The 14,242-nt window shown below is 45.0% G+C and overlaps 1 protein-coding gene across 2 annotated transcripts in view; it reads right to left on the reverse strand.

Moving 5' to 3' along the window:
* Positions 1 to 14,242, reverse strand: part of LOC118773058 (myosin VIIA and Rab interacting protein) — a 118,203-nt gene that overhangs the window by 5,179 nt on the left and 98,782 nt on the right. Inside the window, exons 5-12 of one of the 2 annotated variants that reach the window (XM_036521809.1) lie at positions 12,254 to 12,334; positions 10,422 to 10,519; positions 8,755 to 8,835; positions 8,261 to 8,410; positions 5,858 to 6,044; positions 4,753 to 5,396; positions 3,642 to 4,271; positions 1,784 to 1,846 (exon numbers count right to left, since the gene is read on the reverse strand). In XM_036521809.1, the coding sequence (XP_036377702.1) occupies positions 1,784 to 1,846; positions 3,642 to 4,271; positions 4,753 to 5,396; positions 5,858 to 6,044; positions 8,261 to 8,410; positions 8,755 to 8,835; positions 10,422 to 10,519; positions 12,254 to 12,334 (1,934 nt within the window). The remainder of the gene's footprint in view (positions 1 to 1,783; positions 1,847 to 3,641; positions 4,272 to 4,752; positions 5,397 to 5,857; positions 6,045 to 8,260; positions 8,411 to 8,754; positions 8,836 to 10,421; positions 10,520 to 12,253; positions 12,335 to 14,242) is intronic. The other variant, XM_036521810.1, reaches the window with a different exon arrangement.

The following is a 14,242-nucleotide window of genomic DNA, read 5'->3' on the forward strand; positions in this document are numbered from 1 at the left end:
CATTGCATCTAGACTGAATTTGAATTTGCTTCCTTGAAGGTGCTTTCTTCATCAGGCTCGATCTGACCTCTTAAAATGAACAGCTTCTATTCCCACCTCAAAAAAACTAACAGGTACAGACAGGTTCCAAATCGATACCTCACAACAATCACCAATACCATTCCAGAATAGGGCAGATACTTCAACTTGTGACATCTATAGAGAGGCTCACTGTTAACATTGCATCACTAATAGCGGTGAGCACTATGTGTTGGAGAAAAATCTATTGCTTGTCATGTAAGTCAAGGCTCAATAATGCTGTAAGGCTTCTAGAGTCTCCAGTGATTTGCCATCTGTGAAAATTCCACCCACACCATATATATAAGGCAGAAAAGTTGAACTTTCTTAAACTTTGTTCTGCTGTCTGTGAAAAATGCATGTGGCCGTGCACAGATGCGGGAGAGTGTGAGCGTAGGTGAAAGACATTGAGAATTGGCACGATACATGATGTCACTTTTACCCGTTAGGCCACAATGATCTTGACTTCAACCACATTCGTGAAATATCTTTTCACTTCATCCACTAGTTTTGGAATTGAAAACCTGTTTTTTTTTTTGTTGTACCCTGCATATTGTGCAAATACTTTTTTAGCGGGCCCCCAGCAACTCTATTTTAGACGAAATGTGGGGAGATGGAGTGGGCCAGAAGACTGTACGTAGTAATGAATTAATCACTGACGCAAGCTTTGATCCGTGAGAATAACAAGCCTATTGAACCCCACAAAACACCACGGCGAAAAGTAGCGATGGCTTTGAAAGAAAGCACGCAAGGGGTAGGGGGGAGAGTGCACTTGAGCTGGAGATAAGAGAGGCGTCGGGCCCTTTAGCGCTCTCATGTGCTTTACAGAAAAACTTTCAGGCATTGGTTACACAGAGCAAGTCAATAGGAGCATGAATCAATGCATCACATTTGCTTCAAATGAGAGCTGCAGCCTAATGACAGCACGGACAAAGCTTCAGCTGAACTCTGGACCCTGGACGTCAGCTCTCCAGTTCGGATCACCCAGCATCGAAGCGCAAGGCGACACCTCTGTCAGAGAATGAACCCCGTGCTCAAACGACTTAGTTAAGGTATGATTTCAGACACCAGTCACATTGAGCAGAACTGGCACTACAGAGGAACAGTGCACATGTACATGTACAAAAATGCCAGGTAGAACTTCCACAAGGTTGACATCTAACTGAAATCAAATGAAGTCATCTGTACAATTCACATACGCACACAATTCTTTTACGTGTGTATATCCACTATCCTGTCCTGCTTTCCTCTGTGTTTCTTAGAGAATGACTGAAGACATTTTTTCATGCTCATGGTGTTCTTCACAAATAAATAAATCCATTTATATTCTCAATGAATATTTTCAATTCTCAGAATTCATTTGTGCCACATTGGGGGAAGTGTAAGCTTTAAATTATTCATGCTACTGCTGTTCTATAGGTTAGGTTTAAAACATGCACACACACACAGACACACACACACACACAATATATATATATATATATATATATATATATATATATATATATGTATACAAGAGTATGTAACATATATATTAGTGTGCAACAGGTAGGTGAAAAAAAGGGTGCTGAATTACACCATCCAGTCAGATAAAAGGCCATGGGGAATATAAGGACAGATGATAAGGAGCCTTATCATCTGAAAAGAAGTAATACAAAGCAGCCGGTGCTAGGAACATCTCCACAGTGTCCTTTGGAGTGGCACGCAAGGTGACAATGAGTCTCACCTGTTGTAAGAAAGAGGAGAGAACCTGAAGCTTCTGCTGCAGGTCTGCAGTGCCTGACCCTTCCTGACAGGCAAGCACAGAGACAGGAGAAGAGAGAGAGAAAAAAGGATAAGGGAAGACAGACAGGAAGCAGGGAGTGAGAAGGGTAGGAAAAGAAAGAGATGAAGAAAAGTGGGGGAGGGGAGGGCAAAGAAAGAGAGATAAGACAAGAGAAAAAATGAGGCAAAAGACAGAGACAGGATGAAAGAAGAAAGGAGAGAGAGAGAGAGATGGAGGGAGGGATAGAGCAGGGGCAGGAAGAGGATTTAAGAGCTAAACAAATTTCAGCACCTGCCATGTGAACCAGAGTGTTAGTTGCATGAGAAGCAAGGTAAATCTCACTGCTTCTATTTTAATGCCGAACAAAAGAAGAACCGAGGAGGATGCAGTGTGGTGAATTAATCACAGCTTTTGGTTATGTCTGTCTGCTATGTGTATGAAACCAGCTTTGATCAAAGTCCACAAGGACCGCCAAAAAGAACACCAACTCTCATTTGTCAGGAGTAAGTCAGTTTTGTGCAGCAGAAAGCTCTGTAGAGTTTAATGTGATCCGGCTTTTATGTGTGCTTCTACAAAGCGGAAGTAAGGATGAAACAACGTGCCATCATTTGTAAGTAAATGCTAGCACTCTTAATATCCCTCTGTGGTATTGCCTCATGCACAAATGACAAAGGGAACAATAAATCCTTTCAGATTAATTATCATTATCTCATTATCACTAAACTCCCTCTCTATCCAGGAGATCCAGTAATTAGTGATAAGTTCATTCTGGAATTCTAAATTTGCAATGGTGCGACAGTGGCTCAGGAGGTAGAGCAGTCGACTGAGGATTGGAATGTCCCTGGTTTGAATCTGGCTCATCCTGGCAGAGTGTCAAAGTGTCCTTGAGCAAGACACTGAACCCCCAACAGCTCCCAGTGGCCAGTTGGTAACCTTGTATAGCAGCCTCTGCCACTGGTAGGTAGATGTGAGGCATATAACTGTAAAGTGCTTTGAGTACTCAAATGAGTAGAAAAGCGCTATATAAATGCAGTCCATTTACCATTTAATTTACTTTGAGAGGAAACATTGTTTGGTTATATTTGCAATCTGTGCACATCAATACCTAAACAAGCTCACTATGGAATACTTGCTGTAAAATTCACAAAAAATTAGATGAAATCCTGTGTGGTAATGAAAAATTTGCAAATGAGTATGCTGTAATTAGTGCAAGCACTGTAGCAATATTAGTGATAAGTAATGTGTATATGCAATAGAAAAGGATGATATATGCTGTCTAGTTTCCATTTGTTAATGTTCTTATAATTAGTGGCACATTTTATAACATTTATACATTAACAGCGAAAGTTATAGTCATAAGCTGAATTTCAAAAGATCTAAGGAAAAAACACTTCAGTTAGAAGTATGGACTGTTATTCCCTATAGCATAAAGCCATTCAACACTTACATGATGATAGACACCTTTTACCCTAATAAATACAGAGACATCACACATATACTAGCAGAAAAACCTACAGAAATATAAAACAAACCCATATCCTAGCCATCACCAAAACTATTACCCAGTAGAACTGTGAACGGTAGATCTTAAACGCTAATCTAGCAATCTATCGAGATTTCAGATGTTCTATGCAAAATGAACCTGACCTGAAACCAACCTGTCTTGGCAAAATTTTACATCTGTGGAAGGAAAAGATGACAGGCTCATTTTTATGTCATTACACAGTCACTAGCCATGAGTTATAACACAATAGCCATTTTTATGTGATGTTTTAGAGCTCATCATAGGCTACAAGCATTGGATATTAACCACTCTTACTCTGCGGATGTCTTCTGCAGACAGGAGCTCCTCCTGGACAAGTGGGGCGCTGTCCTGTGAGGTACGAGTTGTTCTGTTCCCCTCGGCCTCCTTCTCACCCTGGTCCAACCTTTCCTCTTCGCTGTCTAACTCCCTCTCCTCTAGCCTCTCCATTGCTTTCTCACTCGGTATCGTCCTCTCCTCCTCCAACAATCTCCCTTCCCCTCTCTCCCCCTCTTTCTCCACCAGCCTCCCAACCCTTCTCTCCAAAATTTCCTCCTTTACTCTCTCCCACTCCCTCTTTGCCACTTTCTCTATCCTTTCCGCACGTGCTCTGTCCCTCTCCTCTTTGTCTAGCCTCTCCTCCCCCTTCTCCGCTGGTCTCTCTCCCTCTGCGAGACCTTCCTCTGATGTGGTTGTCTTCTTGCTGGTGGCCCGGTCCACCAGCTCGGACAGTTTGGTCTTCAGCTCCAGAGTGGCCGCCGTGCTGAAGTCTCGGGAGGCGCGGCTCTCCCTTTCTTGGCTCACAGCGTTGGGGGTCACAGCTTCAGAGGTCAAGGTGTCAGGGATCACAGTGTCAGGAGGGCTGCCGGGGGAAGGCGGGACCTCCTCCCTCCTTGCCATGGAACTGAGTGAGAAGCTGCTGTAGTCCTGCGGGGTGCAACAGTGTGGCCCATCACTTGCCAGAACTACACACAACACGTGCTGACAGCCTTAACATTGAAAATAATCAGACTCAACTTTATGAACATGCGCCACTGTGAATGTAGACACTCAATATTATCACACTGTAGTCTGTTTGATAAAATGAGGAAATTAAGCACAGACACAGAATATTTCCATTCCATTCCCTAGAAAAAACTGAAACTGAACAAATAAATAACGGTAAACGCACACTGACTATTGCCAGAAAGCACATCATGTTACATGGAGGATCATCTCAGAAGTGTGAAGAAACAAGTCTTATGTCGCCACCTAATGGTGAGATCAAGGCATGCACTCCTTATTGAATGCTGACCGTAGAAATTAATCCTGACCACATGAACCGGATGCTAATGGGGTCTAAACGGAATATGAATGCGTGTGGTGAGCTGTGGACACACAGCAGTGTGTGTCGTGGCGTTAGCCTCACCGGGACCGAGGAGGAATACTGCGTCTGGTTGCCTCGGGCCTGCTCCCCTGCCTCTCGCTTGCTCCTCCTGCGCCTCCGTGACCTCCTGATGGGGTCGCTCTGCTTGTCCTCCGCCTCGCTGCTGTCGGCAGCGCCCGGGCTGCCCGCCACCTTGGGGTTGAAGTTGATGTCCAGGGCGTCCAGCTGGTGGGGGTGGGGAGGGTGGAGGGGCTCGGGGGTGCCCTTCCTCTGCAGCAGAGAGAGCAGGGGCTTGCGGTGCTTAGCCGGGCCGTTCCGGGCGAGCGGGACGGAGGACGACTCCGAGTCTGAGTTGAGGGTCTCTGTGTTGGTGTACTGGCCTGAGGAGGGTGAGGTGACCGGCGGGTTCTGGGTGTAGGTCCACTCGGGGTCATGCTGGGAGTCCGTGTAGTACGTCTCGTCGGACATTTTCCGGCGGAACTCGTGCAGGGCAGCGATCCAGCCCCCCGGGTCCTCGTCCTCGGTGTCTGAGCCCATCTCGTCGTAGGCTGAGACCACGCCCGACTCCTTCTCCAGCACGCTGAAGACAAGGCTCTTGCGCTTGGTCAGCAGGCTGGGGCGGGACAGCTGGCTGCTCTGGAGGGCGATCCAGTTCCCGTCAGGGCTCTGCAGCACCGAGGAGGCACCTCCAGGCACACACACACACACACACACACACACACACACACACACACAAGGGAAACATTCACACATCTCAAGCTTCTCAATAACAAAGGGAAACACAGCATACTGTTTCATAGCTATTCTGTGGCATTGAAATCAAATTCACTTAGTCACACTGTTTCAATGGGGCACACAGACTGAAAGATTCTGATTCCTGGAAAAACTCAGGTGAAACTAACAAAGACAAAAAAACTCCTGTTCTTATATTTCTATAGGACTGTGTGTGTGATTGTGGCATAGGCACTGGATTGCTTTTGTCTGTGTTCAACAACTCTTACAGGAGTACAGAATGACAGATTCTCATCCCTAGAAAAGTTCAGATGTAACTAATGACAACAAAAAACTGCTCATATATTATTATATGTTTGCGTATGATTGTTGCTTCAGCACTGGATTGCTTTTGTCTGTTTTTGGCAGCTCTTACAGGAGTTGTCCAGCCGGTCAACACTCTTCCAGCTGCTCATCTGAGAGGTCCTACCCTCTTTCTTCAGGGGCACGTACTCCTTTAAGCTGCCCTTTCGGGCACCCTCGGGGACCTCCGAATTCTCTCCTGGGTCCGCCGGCTTGTCTGGGGAATCGTCACTTGTCAGGGAGAAAGCGGACCGTGACCTCTGTGAGACAGACACACAGAAACACACACACACATACACACATATGTATGCTGATCAAGTCAGCTCCCAAAGGAGAGTCTCCCCTCTCCTCAATAAAAAAAAAGAATAAATATACTGTGACTTACAGAAAAACCACAATCACCTGGCTGCAAAAACATCATCACCCTGCAAAGGGTGCAGTTTATATATTATACCAGCAGATGGCAGCAGACATTACAAAAAAAGGCAGAAATATCATCTGCATGGGATTTGACAGTAGGCATACACACAACCTGCCTCCTCAGTCTCCTTAGTCACAAGAAGCTGATCAATTAAAAATGGAGGACATATAAAAGCAAGGTCAGTACAGTGCCCATATTGCTTCCTGGACCACAAAACCAGGTGTCATTGGGCTGCTTAAAAAGAATCATCACTTAAAAAGTTTAATCACTGTAGATACGCTGAGATTAAGTATGTATTATATGTATACAAAAATTATTATAGAAAAAATTTGATTAGATTTAATTTGCATTTTACATTTAATAAATACAAATTAAATTTATCTCATTTTTTCTATAACAGTATTAAACATGTATTAAATGTGGCACTCATTACGTTAATTTGTTCCCATGTACATGACACTGAGAAAAACTGAAAAATTCGAATTAAATATATTGGAATTTAATTGAATAATGCTCCTTTCAAATTAAAGAAGAAAAACCTAAAAGCAGGGATTTTAGCTAATGAAAAGTTTGAGCAAGTTGTGACATTCAAGAAAATTATATAATGCATCAGCGGCACCATGATCTCATTTACTGGCTGTAGACAATCCAAGACATTGTACACACAACGTCATTTTCACGGTCTGTCAGTAGAGGGCAGCACATAAAACAAATTGATTAGAGAGCAATGGGCGTTGAACCTAACCACATGCCACCTAATGAAACCCATATAAGAAAGGAATTCACTGCAGTACTGCCTGGCTATATGAAACAAAACCTGGCGGTAAATGATATTACCCTACGTGAAGCACATACAGGCGTTCATAATGGCAGGGGAAACGCTATTCCATCAGTTTATTGGCAGCTCTTCAAATGTTGTTAACATTGTAAATGTTGCTGCAACGAAGAGCTCCATGGGTATCCTTGTCGCATAAAGACCAGAGGGCCTCCGATGTAGCTAAACAGGAGGCTAGCTATGCTGGATCGATCAACCATCTCTGTTTGCTCTTGCGCCTCACGCTCACGTGCACGGAGCAGGAGAGTCACGGCCAACTCGGAAGGTCAGTGTGCGGGCCGCTCTTCATGCAGCGCTGACAGGAGCCCTTCGACTCAGGGAAGCTGTGCTGTATCAACGTGCCTTTTGTTCCGGCGTGCTTTGATCGAGAGCGCGACAGAACGACAGGGACGGGGAGCGTCGGATGTGCTGCTTTGATACGGAGCGCGTGCTGCGTTCCCCGCTCGCAACAGGACTGGGACAAACGTTCCCCAGGTCCCCCCGCTCTGACTATCTCTGCGAGCGATTAACGACCTGGAGGACTGCCAGCTGTTTGTCCCTGTATCAGAGAGAAGAGATTTGCGATTTTTGCTGTGATTTAGAGACTGTGACTGTGTGCTCTTAACAGCCGTCTTGCATTTAGGGCTAAAAACCTCTCGCAGAGCTGCAGTTTTTTTTTTTTTTTTGCTGAACCCATAGACTTAGAAAAGGAGGATTACAGGATAAGACAATAAAGACCTAACAATGAAAACAGATACCAATACAAGCCTAAGAGTTCGTGTCACGGTATGTGAGAATCAGTGTCACACGAGGATTCAAGGCCGAAGTACTGGTCTCTGGCTGGATTTTAAGGTTATGGCTGTAAACCCCAGGTTAAACACACCTGTCGTTCCCTAAAGAGTTTTAATTTGACTTACTGTAGCTCAGCTGTGTAAATGTTACTCTCTGTGAAAGGGTGTCAAATGTGAGCATTGTCGGTTATCCTGGATGGGGATTATCCACTACAGTGAGCAAAAATACTAATCAACTGACAACATCATAAAACCCCCACTCCAAAGCTATCGCCACAATGTGTCTCACACAGTGTGCTGTCAGCAAGACAGAGGGGGGGTTAACCTCACAGGCAGCGTTTTCCTGGGTCGTGAGATGGGACGGCCCACATAACCCCCCACCCCCCTCCCCCACCCCCACCAACACACAACCCTCCTCCTCCGCCTGGCTCTCCACATGCAGACGCTTACCCAGAGCGAGTAGGAGGTCTTCAGGCTGGCCTGGTGAGTCTGGGGGCTCTGCTGGGACTGGGTGGGGGAGGGGAGCTCGCCGCCCTGGGCCAGGGGCCACACCATCTCGTACTCTGCTTGCATCCCTGAGCGCTTCCTGCGCTGAATGATCTGCGACAAGGGGGGTGGCAACCCAGTCAAATCTTGAGTATCCCGCTGGTAGGCTTGCTCTTGGCCCACTGTCACTAACACTGCATGCCTTCTACTCCTCCTGCTCTTGCTCTGAAGCTGACCAGAGCCATTATAGTGCTAAAGACCTGACCGCTCTCCACCATATCTGAAGTCAAAAAAATGTGGCTGTGGCTGGGTGGGGTCGCCTACCTCGGATGAACATGCCGAATTTGTCCCCACTCACCTGTCAGGCACCGGCGTGTCAGCGCACAGTGCGTGGCAGCGAGCACGCCGAGCGGGTCAGTGCTTCGAAAACCACGCCCCCAAGGGGCGGTGGCACTTACTTTTTGCACAATTGTTGTAGCGAGTTCCTCTATTAGCTCTTCTTTGTTGTCCCGCAGGTAGCGAGCCTCATTCTGCTTCTCCTGTAAAAAAAAAAACAACAAAAAAAAACAACAAAAAAAAAACATTAAAATACGCTGCAATAAAGTCCTTTTTGATACAGGGAAAATTGACACCTGATATTCGAAATGCAGCTTTTTTCATCCTTTTAATCAAAACCTTGCACATTCAAGAACAGGTTCAAAGGAATTCAAAACAGTCCACTTTCAAAAGTCTGCATTACCATTCAGGAGATTACCCACAGACGCACAAGTGCTATTTTCTCCACTTGATTTCAACTTGCGATGAATGAGAAGCACAGAAATGAACAGAGGAGATGCACAATGCATCAGATGCCTGGAGATATCTCATTAGCGGCCCGGCATGCCGTTCTTTGCCTTCCCCTTTTCACATCTCATGTAGTGGTTGTGGAGCCTGTACACGCAGTTCCCATGTGGGCTGCTGCTATTGTACCCTGGAGCAAGGTACTTCACCTGAGCTGCTATTCAATCTGATAACATGTAAAATGCAAACCGGGTGAGTTACCTTGGATAAGCCAGTCTGATAAAGACATAATAATGATAACAGTAATGGTGGTGATATTAATGCTAATGCTTTTGATGTACTGATTATTATTATTATTGTTAATAATAATAATAATAATAATAATAATAATAATAATATTAGTAGTAGTAGTAGTATTAGTATTATTAATAGAGGGAGATACACATACAGTGCTTCCAAGATCCTGAATAAAACAACAAAGTCCAGAAAACACCTACAGATTTACAGCCTTGTCTTGAAACATTCCATTATTAATATTACAGATGAGGTTAAAACAAAAATACATATTCAGTTAAATCAGGAACAGGTAGATTTCGCATCCAGTGCATACTTGCATACTCAAATTGCTCACAAGTAAAAGCCATCATCATCCTCTACAAATAAAAGTATAGTTGTCCGTCATTATTCATTTTTTCCAACAGAAAAGGTAAAGTGATGGTTAAAATGCTAGTGACAACACCTAGAAATAATAATAATTATAATGGAAAATAATAATAATTTCCCATTGTAATTATAAGAAATCATAACCATAACAAAGTAACTTCCATCTCACTGACTGGAGAGGAAGGGTAGAAAGGAGAGGGAGACAATATGATTTTGGGAGGAGAGGGGAGGTGAAGAGAAGGAGAGAAAGCAAAGCTGAGTAGGAGGGATTAGGAGCTGAAAAGATGCAGAAAGTACGCTGACAAATATCTTGAGTATGGGAGGTTAGGAGCTGGGGGGGGGGGGGGGGGGGGGGCGGTGTTGTGGATGTGGAGAGAGGGAGAAAGAGTGACTGAGAGGATGGACTACCATGTGGAGCTGCTAATGACATCCCTCTGCCAACACCTGTGAGTTTACACCTCTGAGTCAGTTCTGCTCTGCAGTATACACTATGACCACATCTACCACCCCACATAAAGACTGATGGCATTACGGAACAAGCCTGCACATTCACACGCAGTACATTACAGACCTGTCCTGAAGGTGTACTATGGTAAAGTAGTAAAGTGATAGCAAAGAATCACAATACGATATGAGAGGTGAAGTGGAGCAGGGAAATGAGAGCCGTGCTGGGATATCTCACAATGCTGTCACCGTGGTCCTCAGCCTTGGCAATGGCCTCCTCTATGGCTTCCTCAGCGACCCGCAGGGCAACAGTGAGAGTGTCCGCCATGCTGTGTCCTGAGAAATGAGCACACAGTATTACGGTATGCTCTGTATGTGGGTTTGACCTGTGCCCTGAGGACACATACATATGCACATACACACGCGCGCACACGCTTACAAACACACACACACACACAGACATGTATGCACACACACACGTGCACAGACATGCACGCGGGCGCGCACACAGAGACGCAGACACACTCACACAAACACACAGAAATGCACACTACACTTTTTATTCGCAAGATGGAACAGGCACACGCTGGTCAGGTTACGGCTGTAACACAGTCAATACCACACTGTGACCGTAGGGTCCACATAATGGCACCACTTCATGGGCACTTAAGTGCTGTAACTGAGTTGATACTAGACAGTGACTGGTTGATCAGAAGTTCAAATACTGCTGTTATATGTCTGGCCTTAGGGCTTTAACAGGATTACCCCAATATAGAAAAAAAATCGTGATATTGAAGGTTCCGCAAATTGGGATTTTCCTTGTAAAACAGCCACATAAGTGAGTGAGGGGAGTGGAGAAAGTGTGCACTAAATTAAGAGTTACTGGGTTGTCAGTGCATCAGTGCTATCAATACCTCTAAAATATATATAGTATAGTTTACACCCTCAGCATAATTAAGATCTGACTCTGGAGCAGGTACTCAAATACCAGTATGCCCCACACCTAACAATCATTCAATTCTGTGCTTCTGAGTGCCTGAGACCTCCACTGATTGCATTGGGATGGCAGCTTTCAGCCTTTGGCAGAAAATACACTGATCTCGAATTTCAAGTCAGTGAGAAAATAGCAGATATGCGGACTTAAATCACACAACTTGGAGTTCAGTGTGTTTTGAGTCATGAATTTTCAGACTTGGCCTGCCACAAAAAAAAAAAGAAAAAAAAAGAAATTTGACTTGGATCTCCAATTTTGATGCTACCCCTCTGCCGTTTCACCTCTCCCTGCACTCACCTGTGTGTTCTCTTGGATATATGTGGGACATTGTTTTATTATTTTATTTTGGTTGGTGAGATACTCTGCGGGCCAGTGTATTATCTAGTTACACATACCTTGCAAACATTTAAGGTGAATTATCAACTGTGTAAGAAAACCCTATTTCAGAATTTTGTACTTGTTACTTTAACAGTCAGTTGAGAGAGGTGGCTTGGCTTTACTATAAACTATAAGCCTTTTTGTGTTGTTTTACACAGGACCAATTACAAAGACACACCCAAGAACTACTCTGAAACCCATATTAACAATATATTTTCTTTATTTTAACATCCATTTTTCATCAGTCCAATCTGACCACCTTCACTAATTAATGTTTGAGGGATCACAGCTCTGTGTAAGACTGACTGAGACTGTAGTCTACTACATCCCCCTGGCCTGTGCTGAGTTGCTGTCTCCGACTTGCAGGAAGGTGAAGGATGGGGACTCTCTTTCTTTTCTTCTATTATGAGAGCACTACAAATCTTTGCTTCCATGCTGGGAACTTAGTCTCCAAAAATAGAGGCTACTCTGATAGCAGGAGACTTGAAATGGCCTCAATCAGCACTGTGCAACTGCAAAAAAAATGTAGACAAAACACTGATATGAAATGTCTGATTTCAGAGAGAGAAGGAAGAGCAGGCTGCCTCCTATAAAGAGCTTGACTCCCTCTGTTTTGTGGCTATGCCTTGCTCAGATAATATTAGCATTGTTGTAAGGGTGCTGTAGCTCTTGCTCATGAAGTGTTACAAAAAACCTACCTTCACTTTGTGTGTAGAAAGTTGAGTCGCTGCCACACGCACTTCCTTCATTGTCAACGCTTCCTTCATTAATACTGCCTTCTGTCAGAAAAAAAAACAAACGTGAACACTTATGAGCAATATGCCAATATACCACACACCCCCACAAAGCCTCAGATTCACAGCAATGTCAAGAGCACCAAGTGCATGAAGTGCATGGCCACATGAAAGGAATCTTTAAAAACAAAGATTTAAGTAACTGTGGGAGAAGAAATGAAGACCATATTTATTGTTAAAACACATCTCATTGTAGGATTTTCTTTGATCATGTTGATTTCATTCATTTGCAAGGCAGCACCAGTATATATGTTTGTTTTCCACATGTGTGAAATGGTTAGTTTGAGCCTTAGATCTACAACCTCAGTTCCTTCATGTCTAGCCCACATGTACGGAAGGTTTGGACACAGAACAGAGAATGGGAATCAATTCTGCTGGCTGATGACACTATGACCGACCAGCACCAAGACACTGGGAAGGCAAACCAGCAGACTGGAAGGGAAGAGACGAGGAGGAAGAGGACCTGCCAGTACATCAGAAGTAGGGCTACAACAGTGCCCCCTAGAGGGGAACTGAGGTGTGCTGAGAGGGCACGATTCCTTCAGGCATAAAGCAATTTCGCTACAGATGTCTCCCTCTTTGAGGAAACAAAACAAACAAACGATCGAGCGGACGGGCCCGACAACACTGCGGTCGCCTTCTTGCCGCGGCGCTAAGAGCCACCTCCTCGGCCTGCCCGGCCGTGACCTGCTCCGTAGACGCCAGGTTGCGTAGACCAACAACACCTTCGCAAAACAGGAGAGGCCACGCCATATGAGATCTCCCCCTCTTCCTGTGCAGATGCAGCACCAGCAGTGGCAGGGAGCACAGAGGCCTCTCCACCTGTCACTCTGCATCACGCCGTTAGGATCAGTGGGGTTTAGGGCTATGGGAACAGGGACTCGCGCTGCTTCGACTGTGGCCTCGTGTGACACCTTACAGCTTACCAATTCAAAGTCCTGTCACTTCAAATCGATCAGATGGTGAAGCGGCGAAGCCGCCTTTGAACTCATTTTGCTTCTGCGTATGCATCCGTTACAACGCTCCCACAAGTGATTTGGACTCGGGCCTGTGAGGAATCGGGCCTTCGCCTCTGTCGCTAATTGAAGAAAGTGATAATCACCACACAGAAAATAAAAACCCAATGAAATGAAATAAAAGAAAACAAGTGGGCCTACGAGCTTTTCTCCCCAGAAGGTTGTCTGGCCTCATGGGGCAACGTGTGCCTGTAAGGAAGCACTGCTTCTCTATTCAGGGGGATTGTGGGTAAGCATCCCGCCTCTTGAAGGACATCTCAGCAGCCTTTTTCTCCATGGGATTGGTCTGATGTGAAGCTTCGGCTGTGCCATACCACTTAAGCAATGGCAACTTCAGCTTGCTTTCTCAGGTCCCTGTGGCCTCTCCAGACATTTTTTTTTCATACTCTTCCAGCAAACCCAGAGAGGGTGGTGGCGATCGATGGTTCATGGATACCACCCCCCAAGCTAAGGCACAAAAAGCAGTTTAGTGTCTCTGACCACGCTTGACTCTCACAGAAACACAAGTCAGAAATGGCCATCCAGTGAGTCACTCCTCTGATGCAGCCAGCTGCTGGCTGCCCCTTCAAGCTGAGGATCAACTGGAGTGTTTCATTTTCACACAGGGCCACCCCGCTCACTTAGAAGGACTATCTTTTCATTTTGCTTTTCCTCCAACGCATTTACAGTGCATGTCAAAAATTCTGACACACTTACTCATAGAAGGGTTCTTCTTTATTTCCACTATTTTCCACATTTTAGAATAATAGCAAAATATCAGAACTACGGAACAACACACATAGAATTATGCAGTGACCAAAAAATCAAAGGTATCAAAATGTCTTTGAATGTCTCTTTCCCATTATCTTAATCAGGTGTGTACTGGTACTGTATGTGC

This window comes from Megalops cyprinoides, chromosome 2, assembly GCF_013368585.1.
Source record: "Megalops cyprinoides isolate fMegCyp1 chromosome 2, fMegCyp1.pri, whole genome shotgun sequence".
In the NCBI taxonomy this organism is placed as follows: Eukaryota; Metazoa; Chordata; class Actinopteri; order Elopiformes; family Megalopidae; genus Megalops; species Megalops cyprinoides.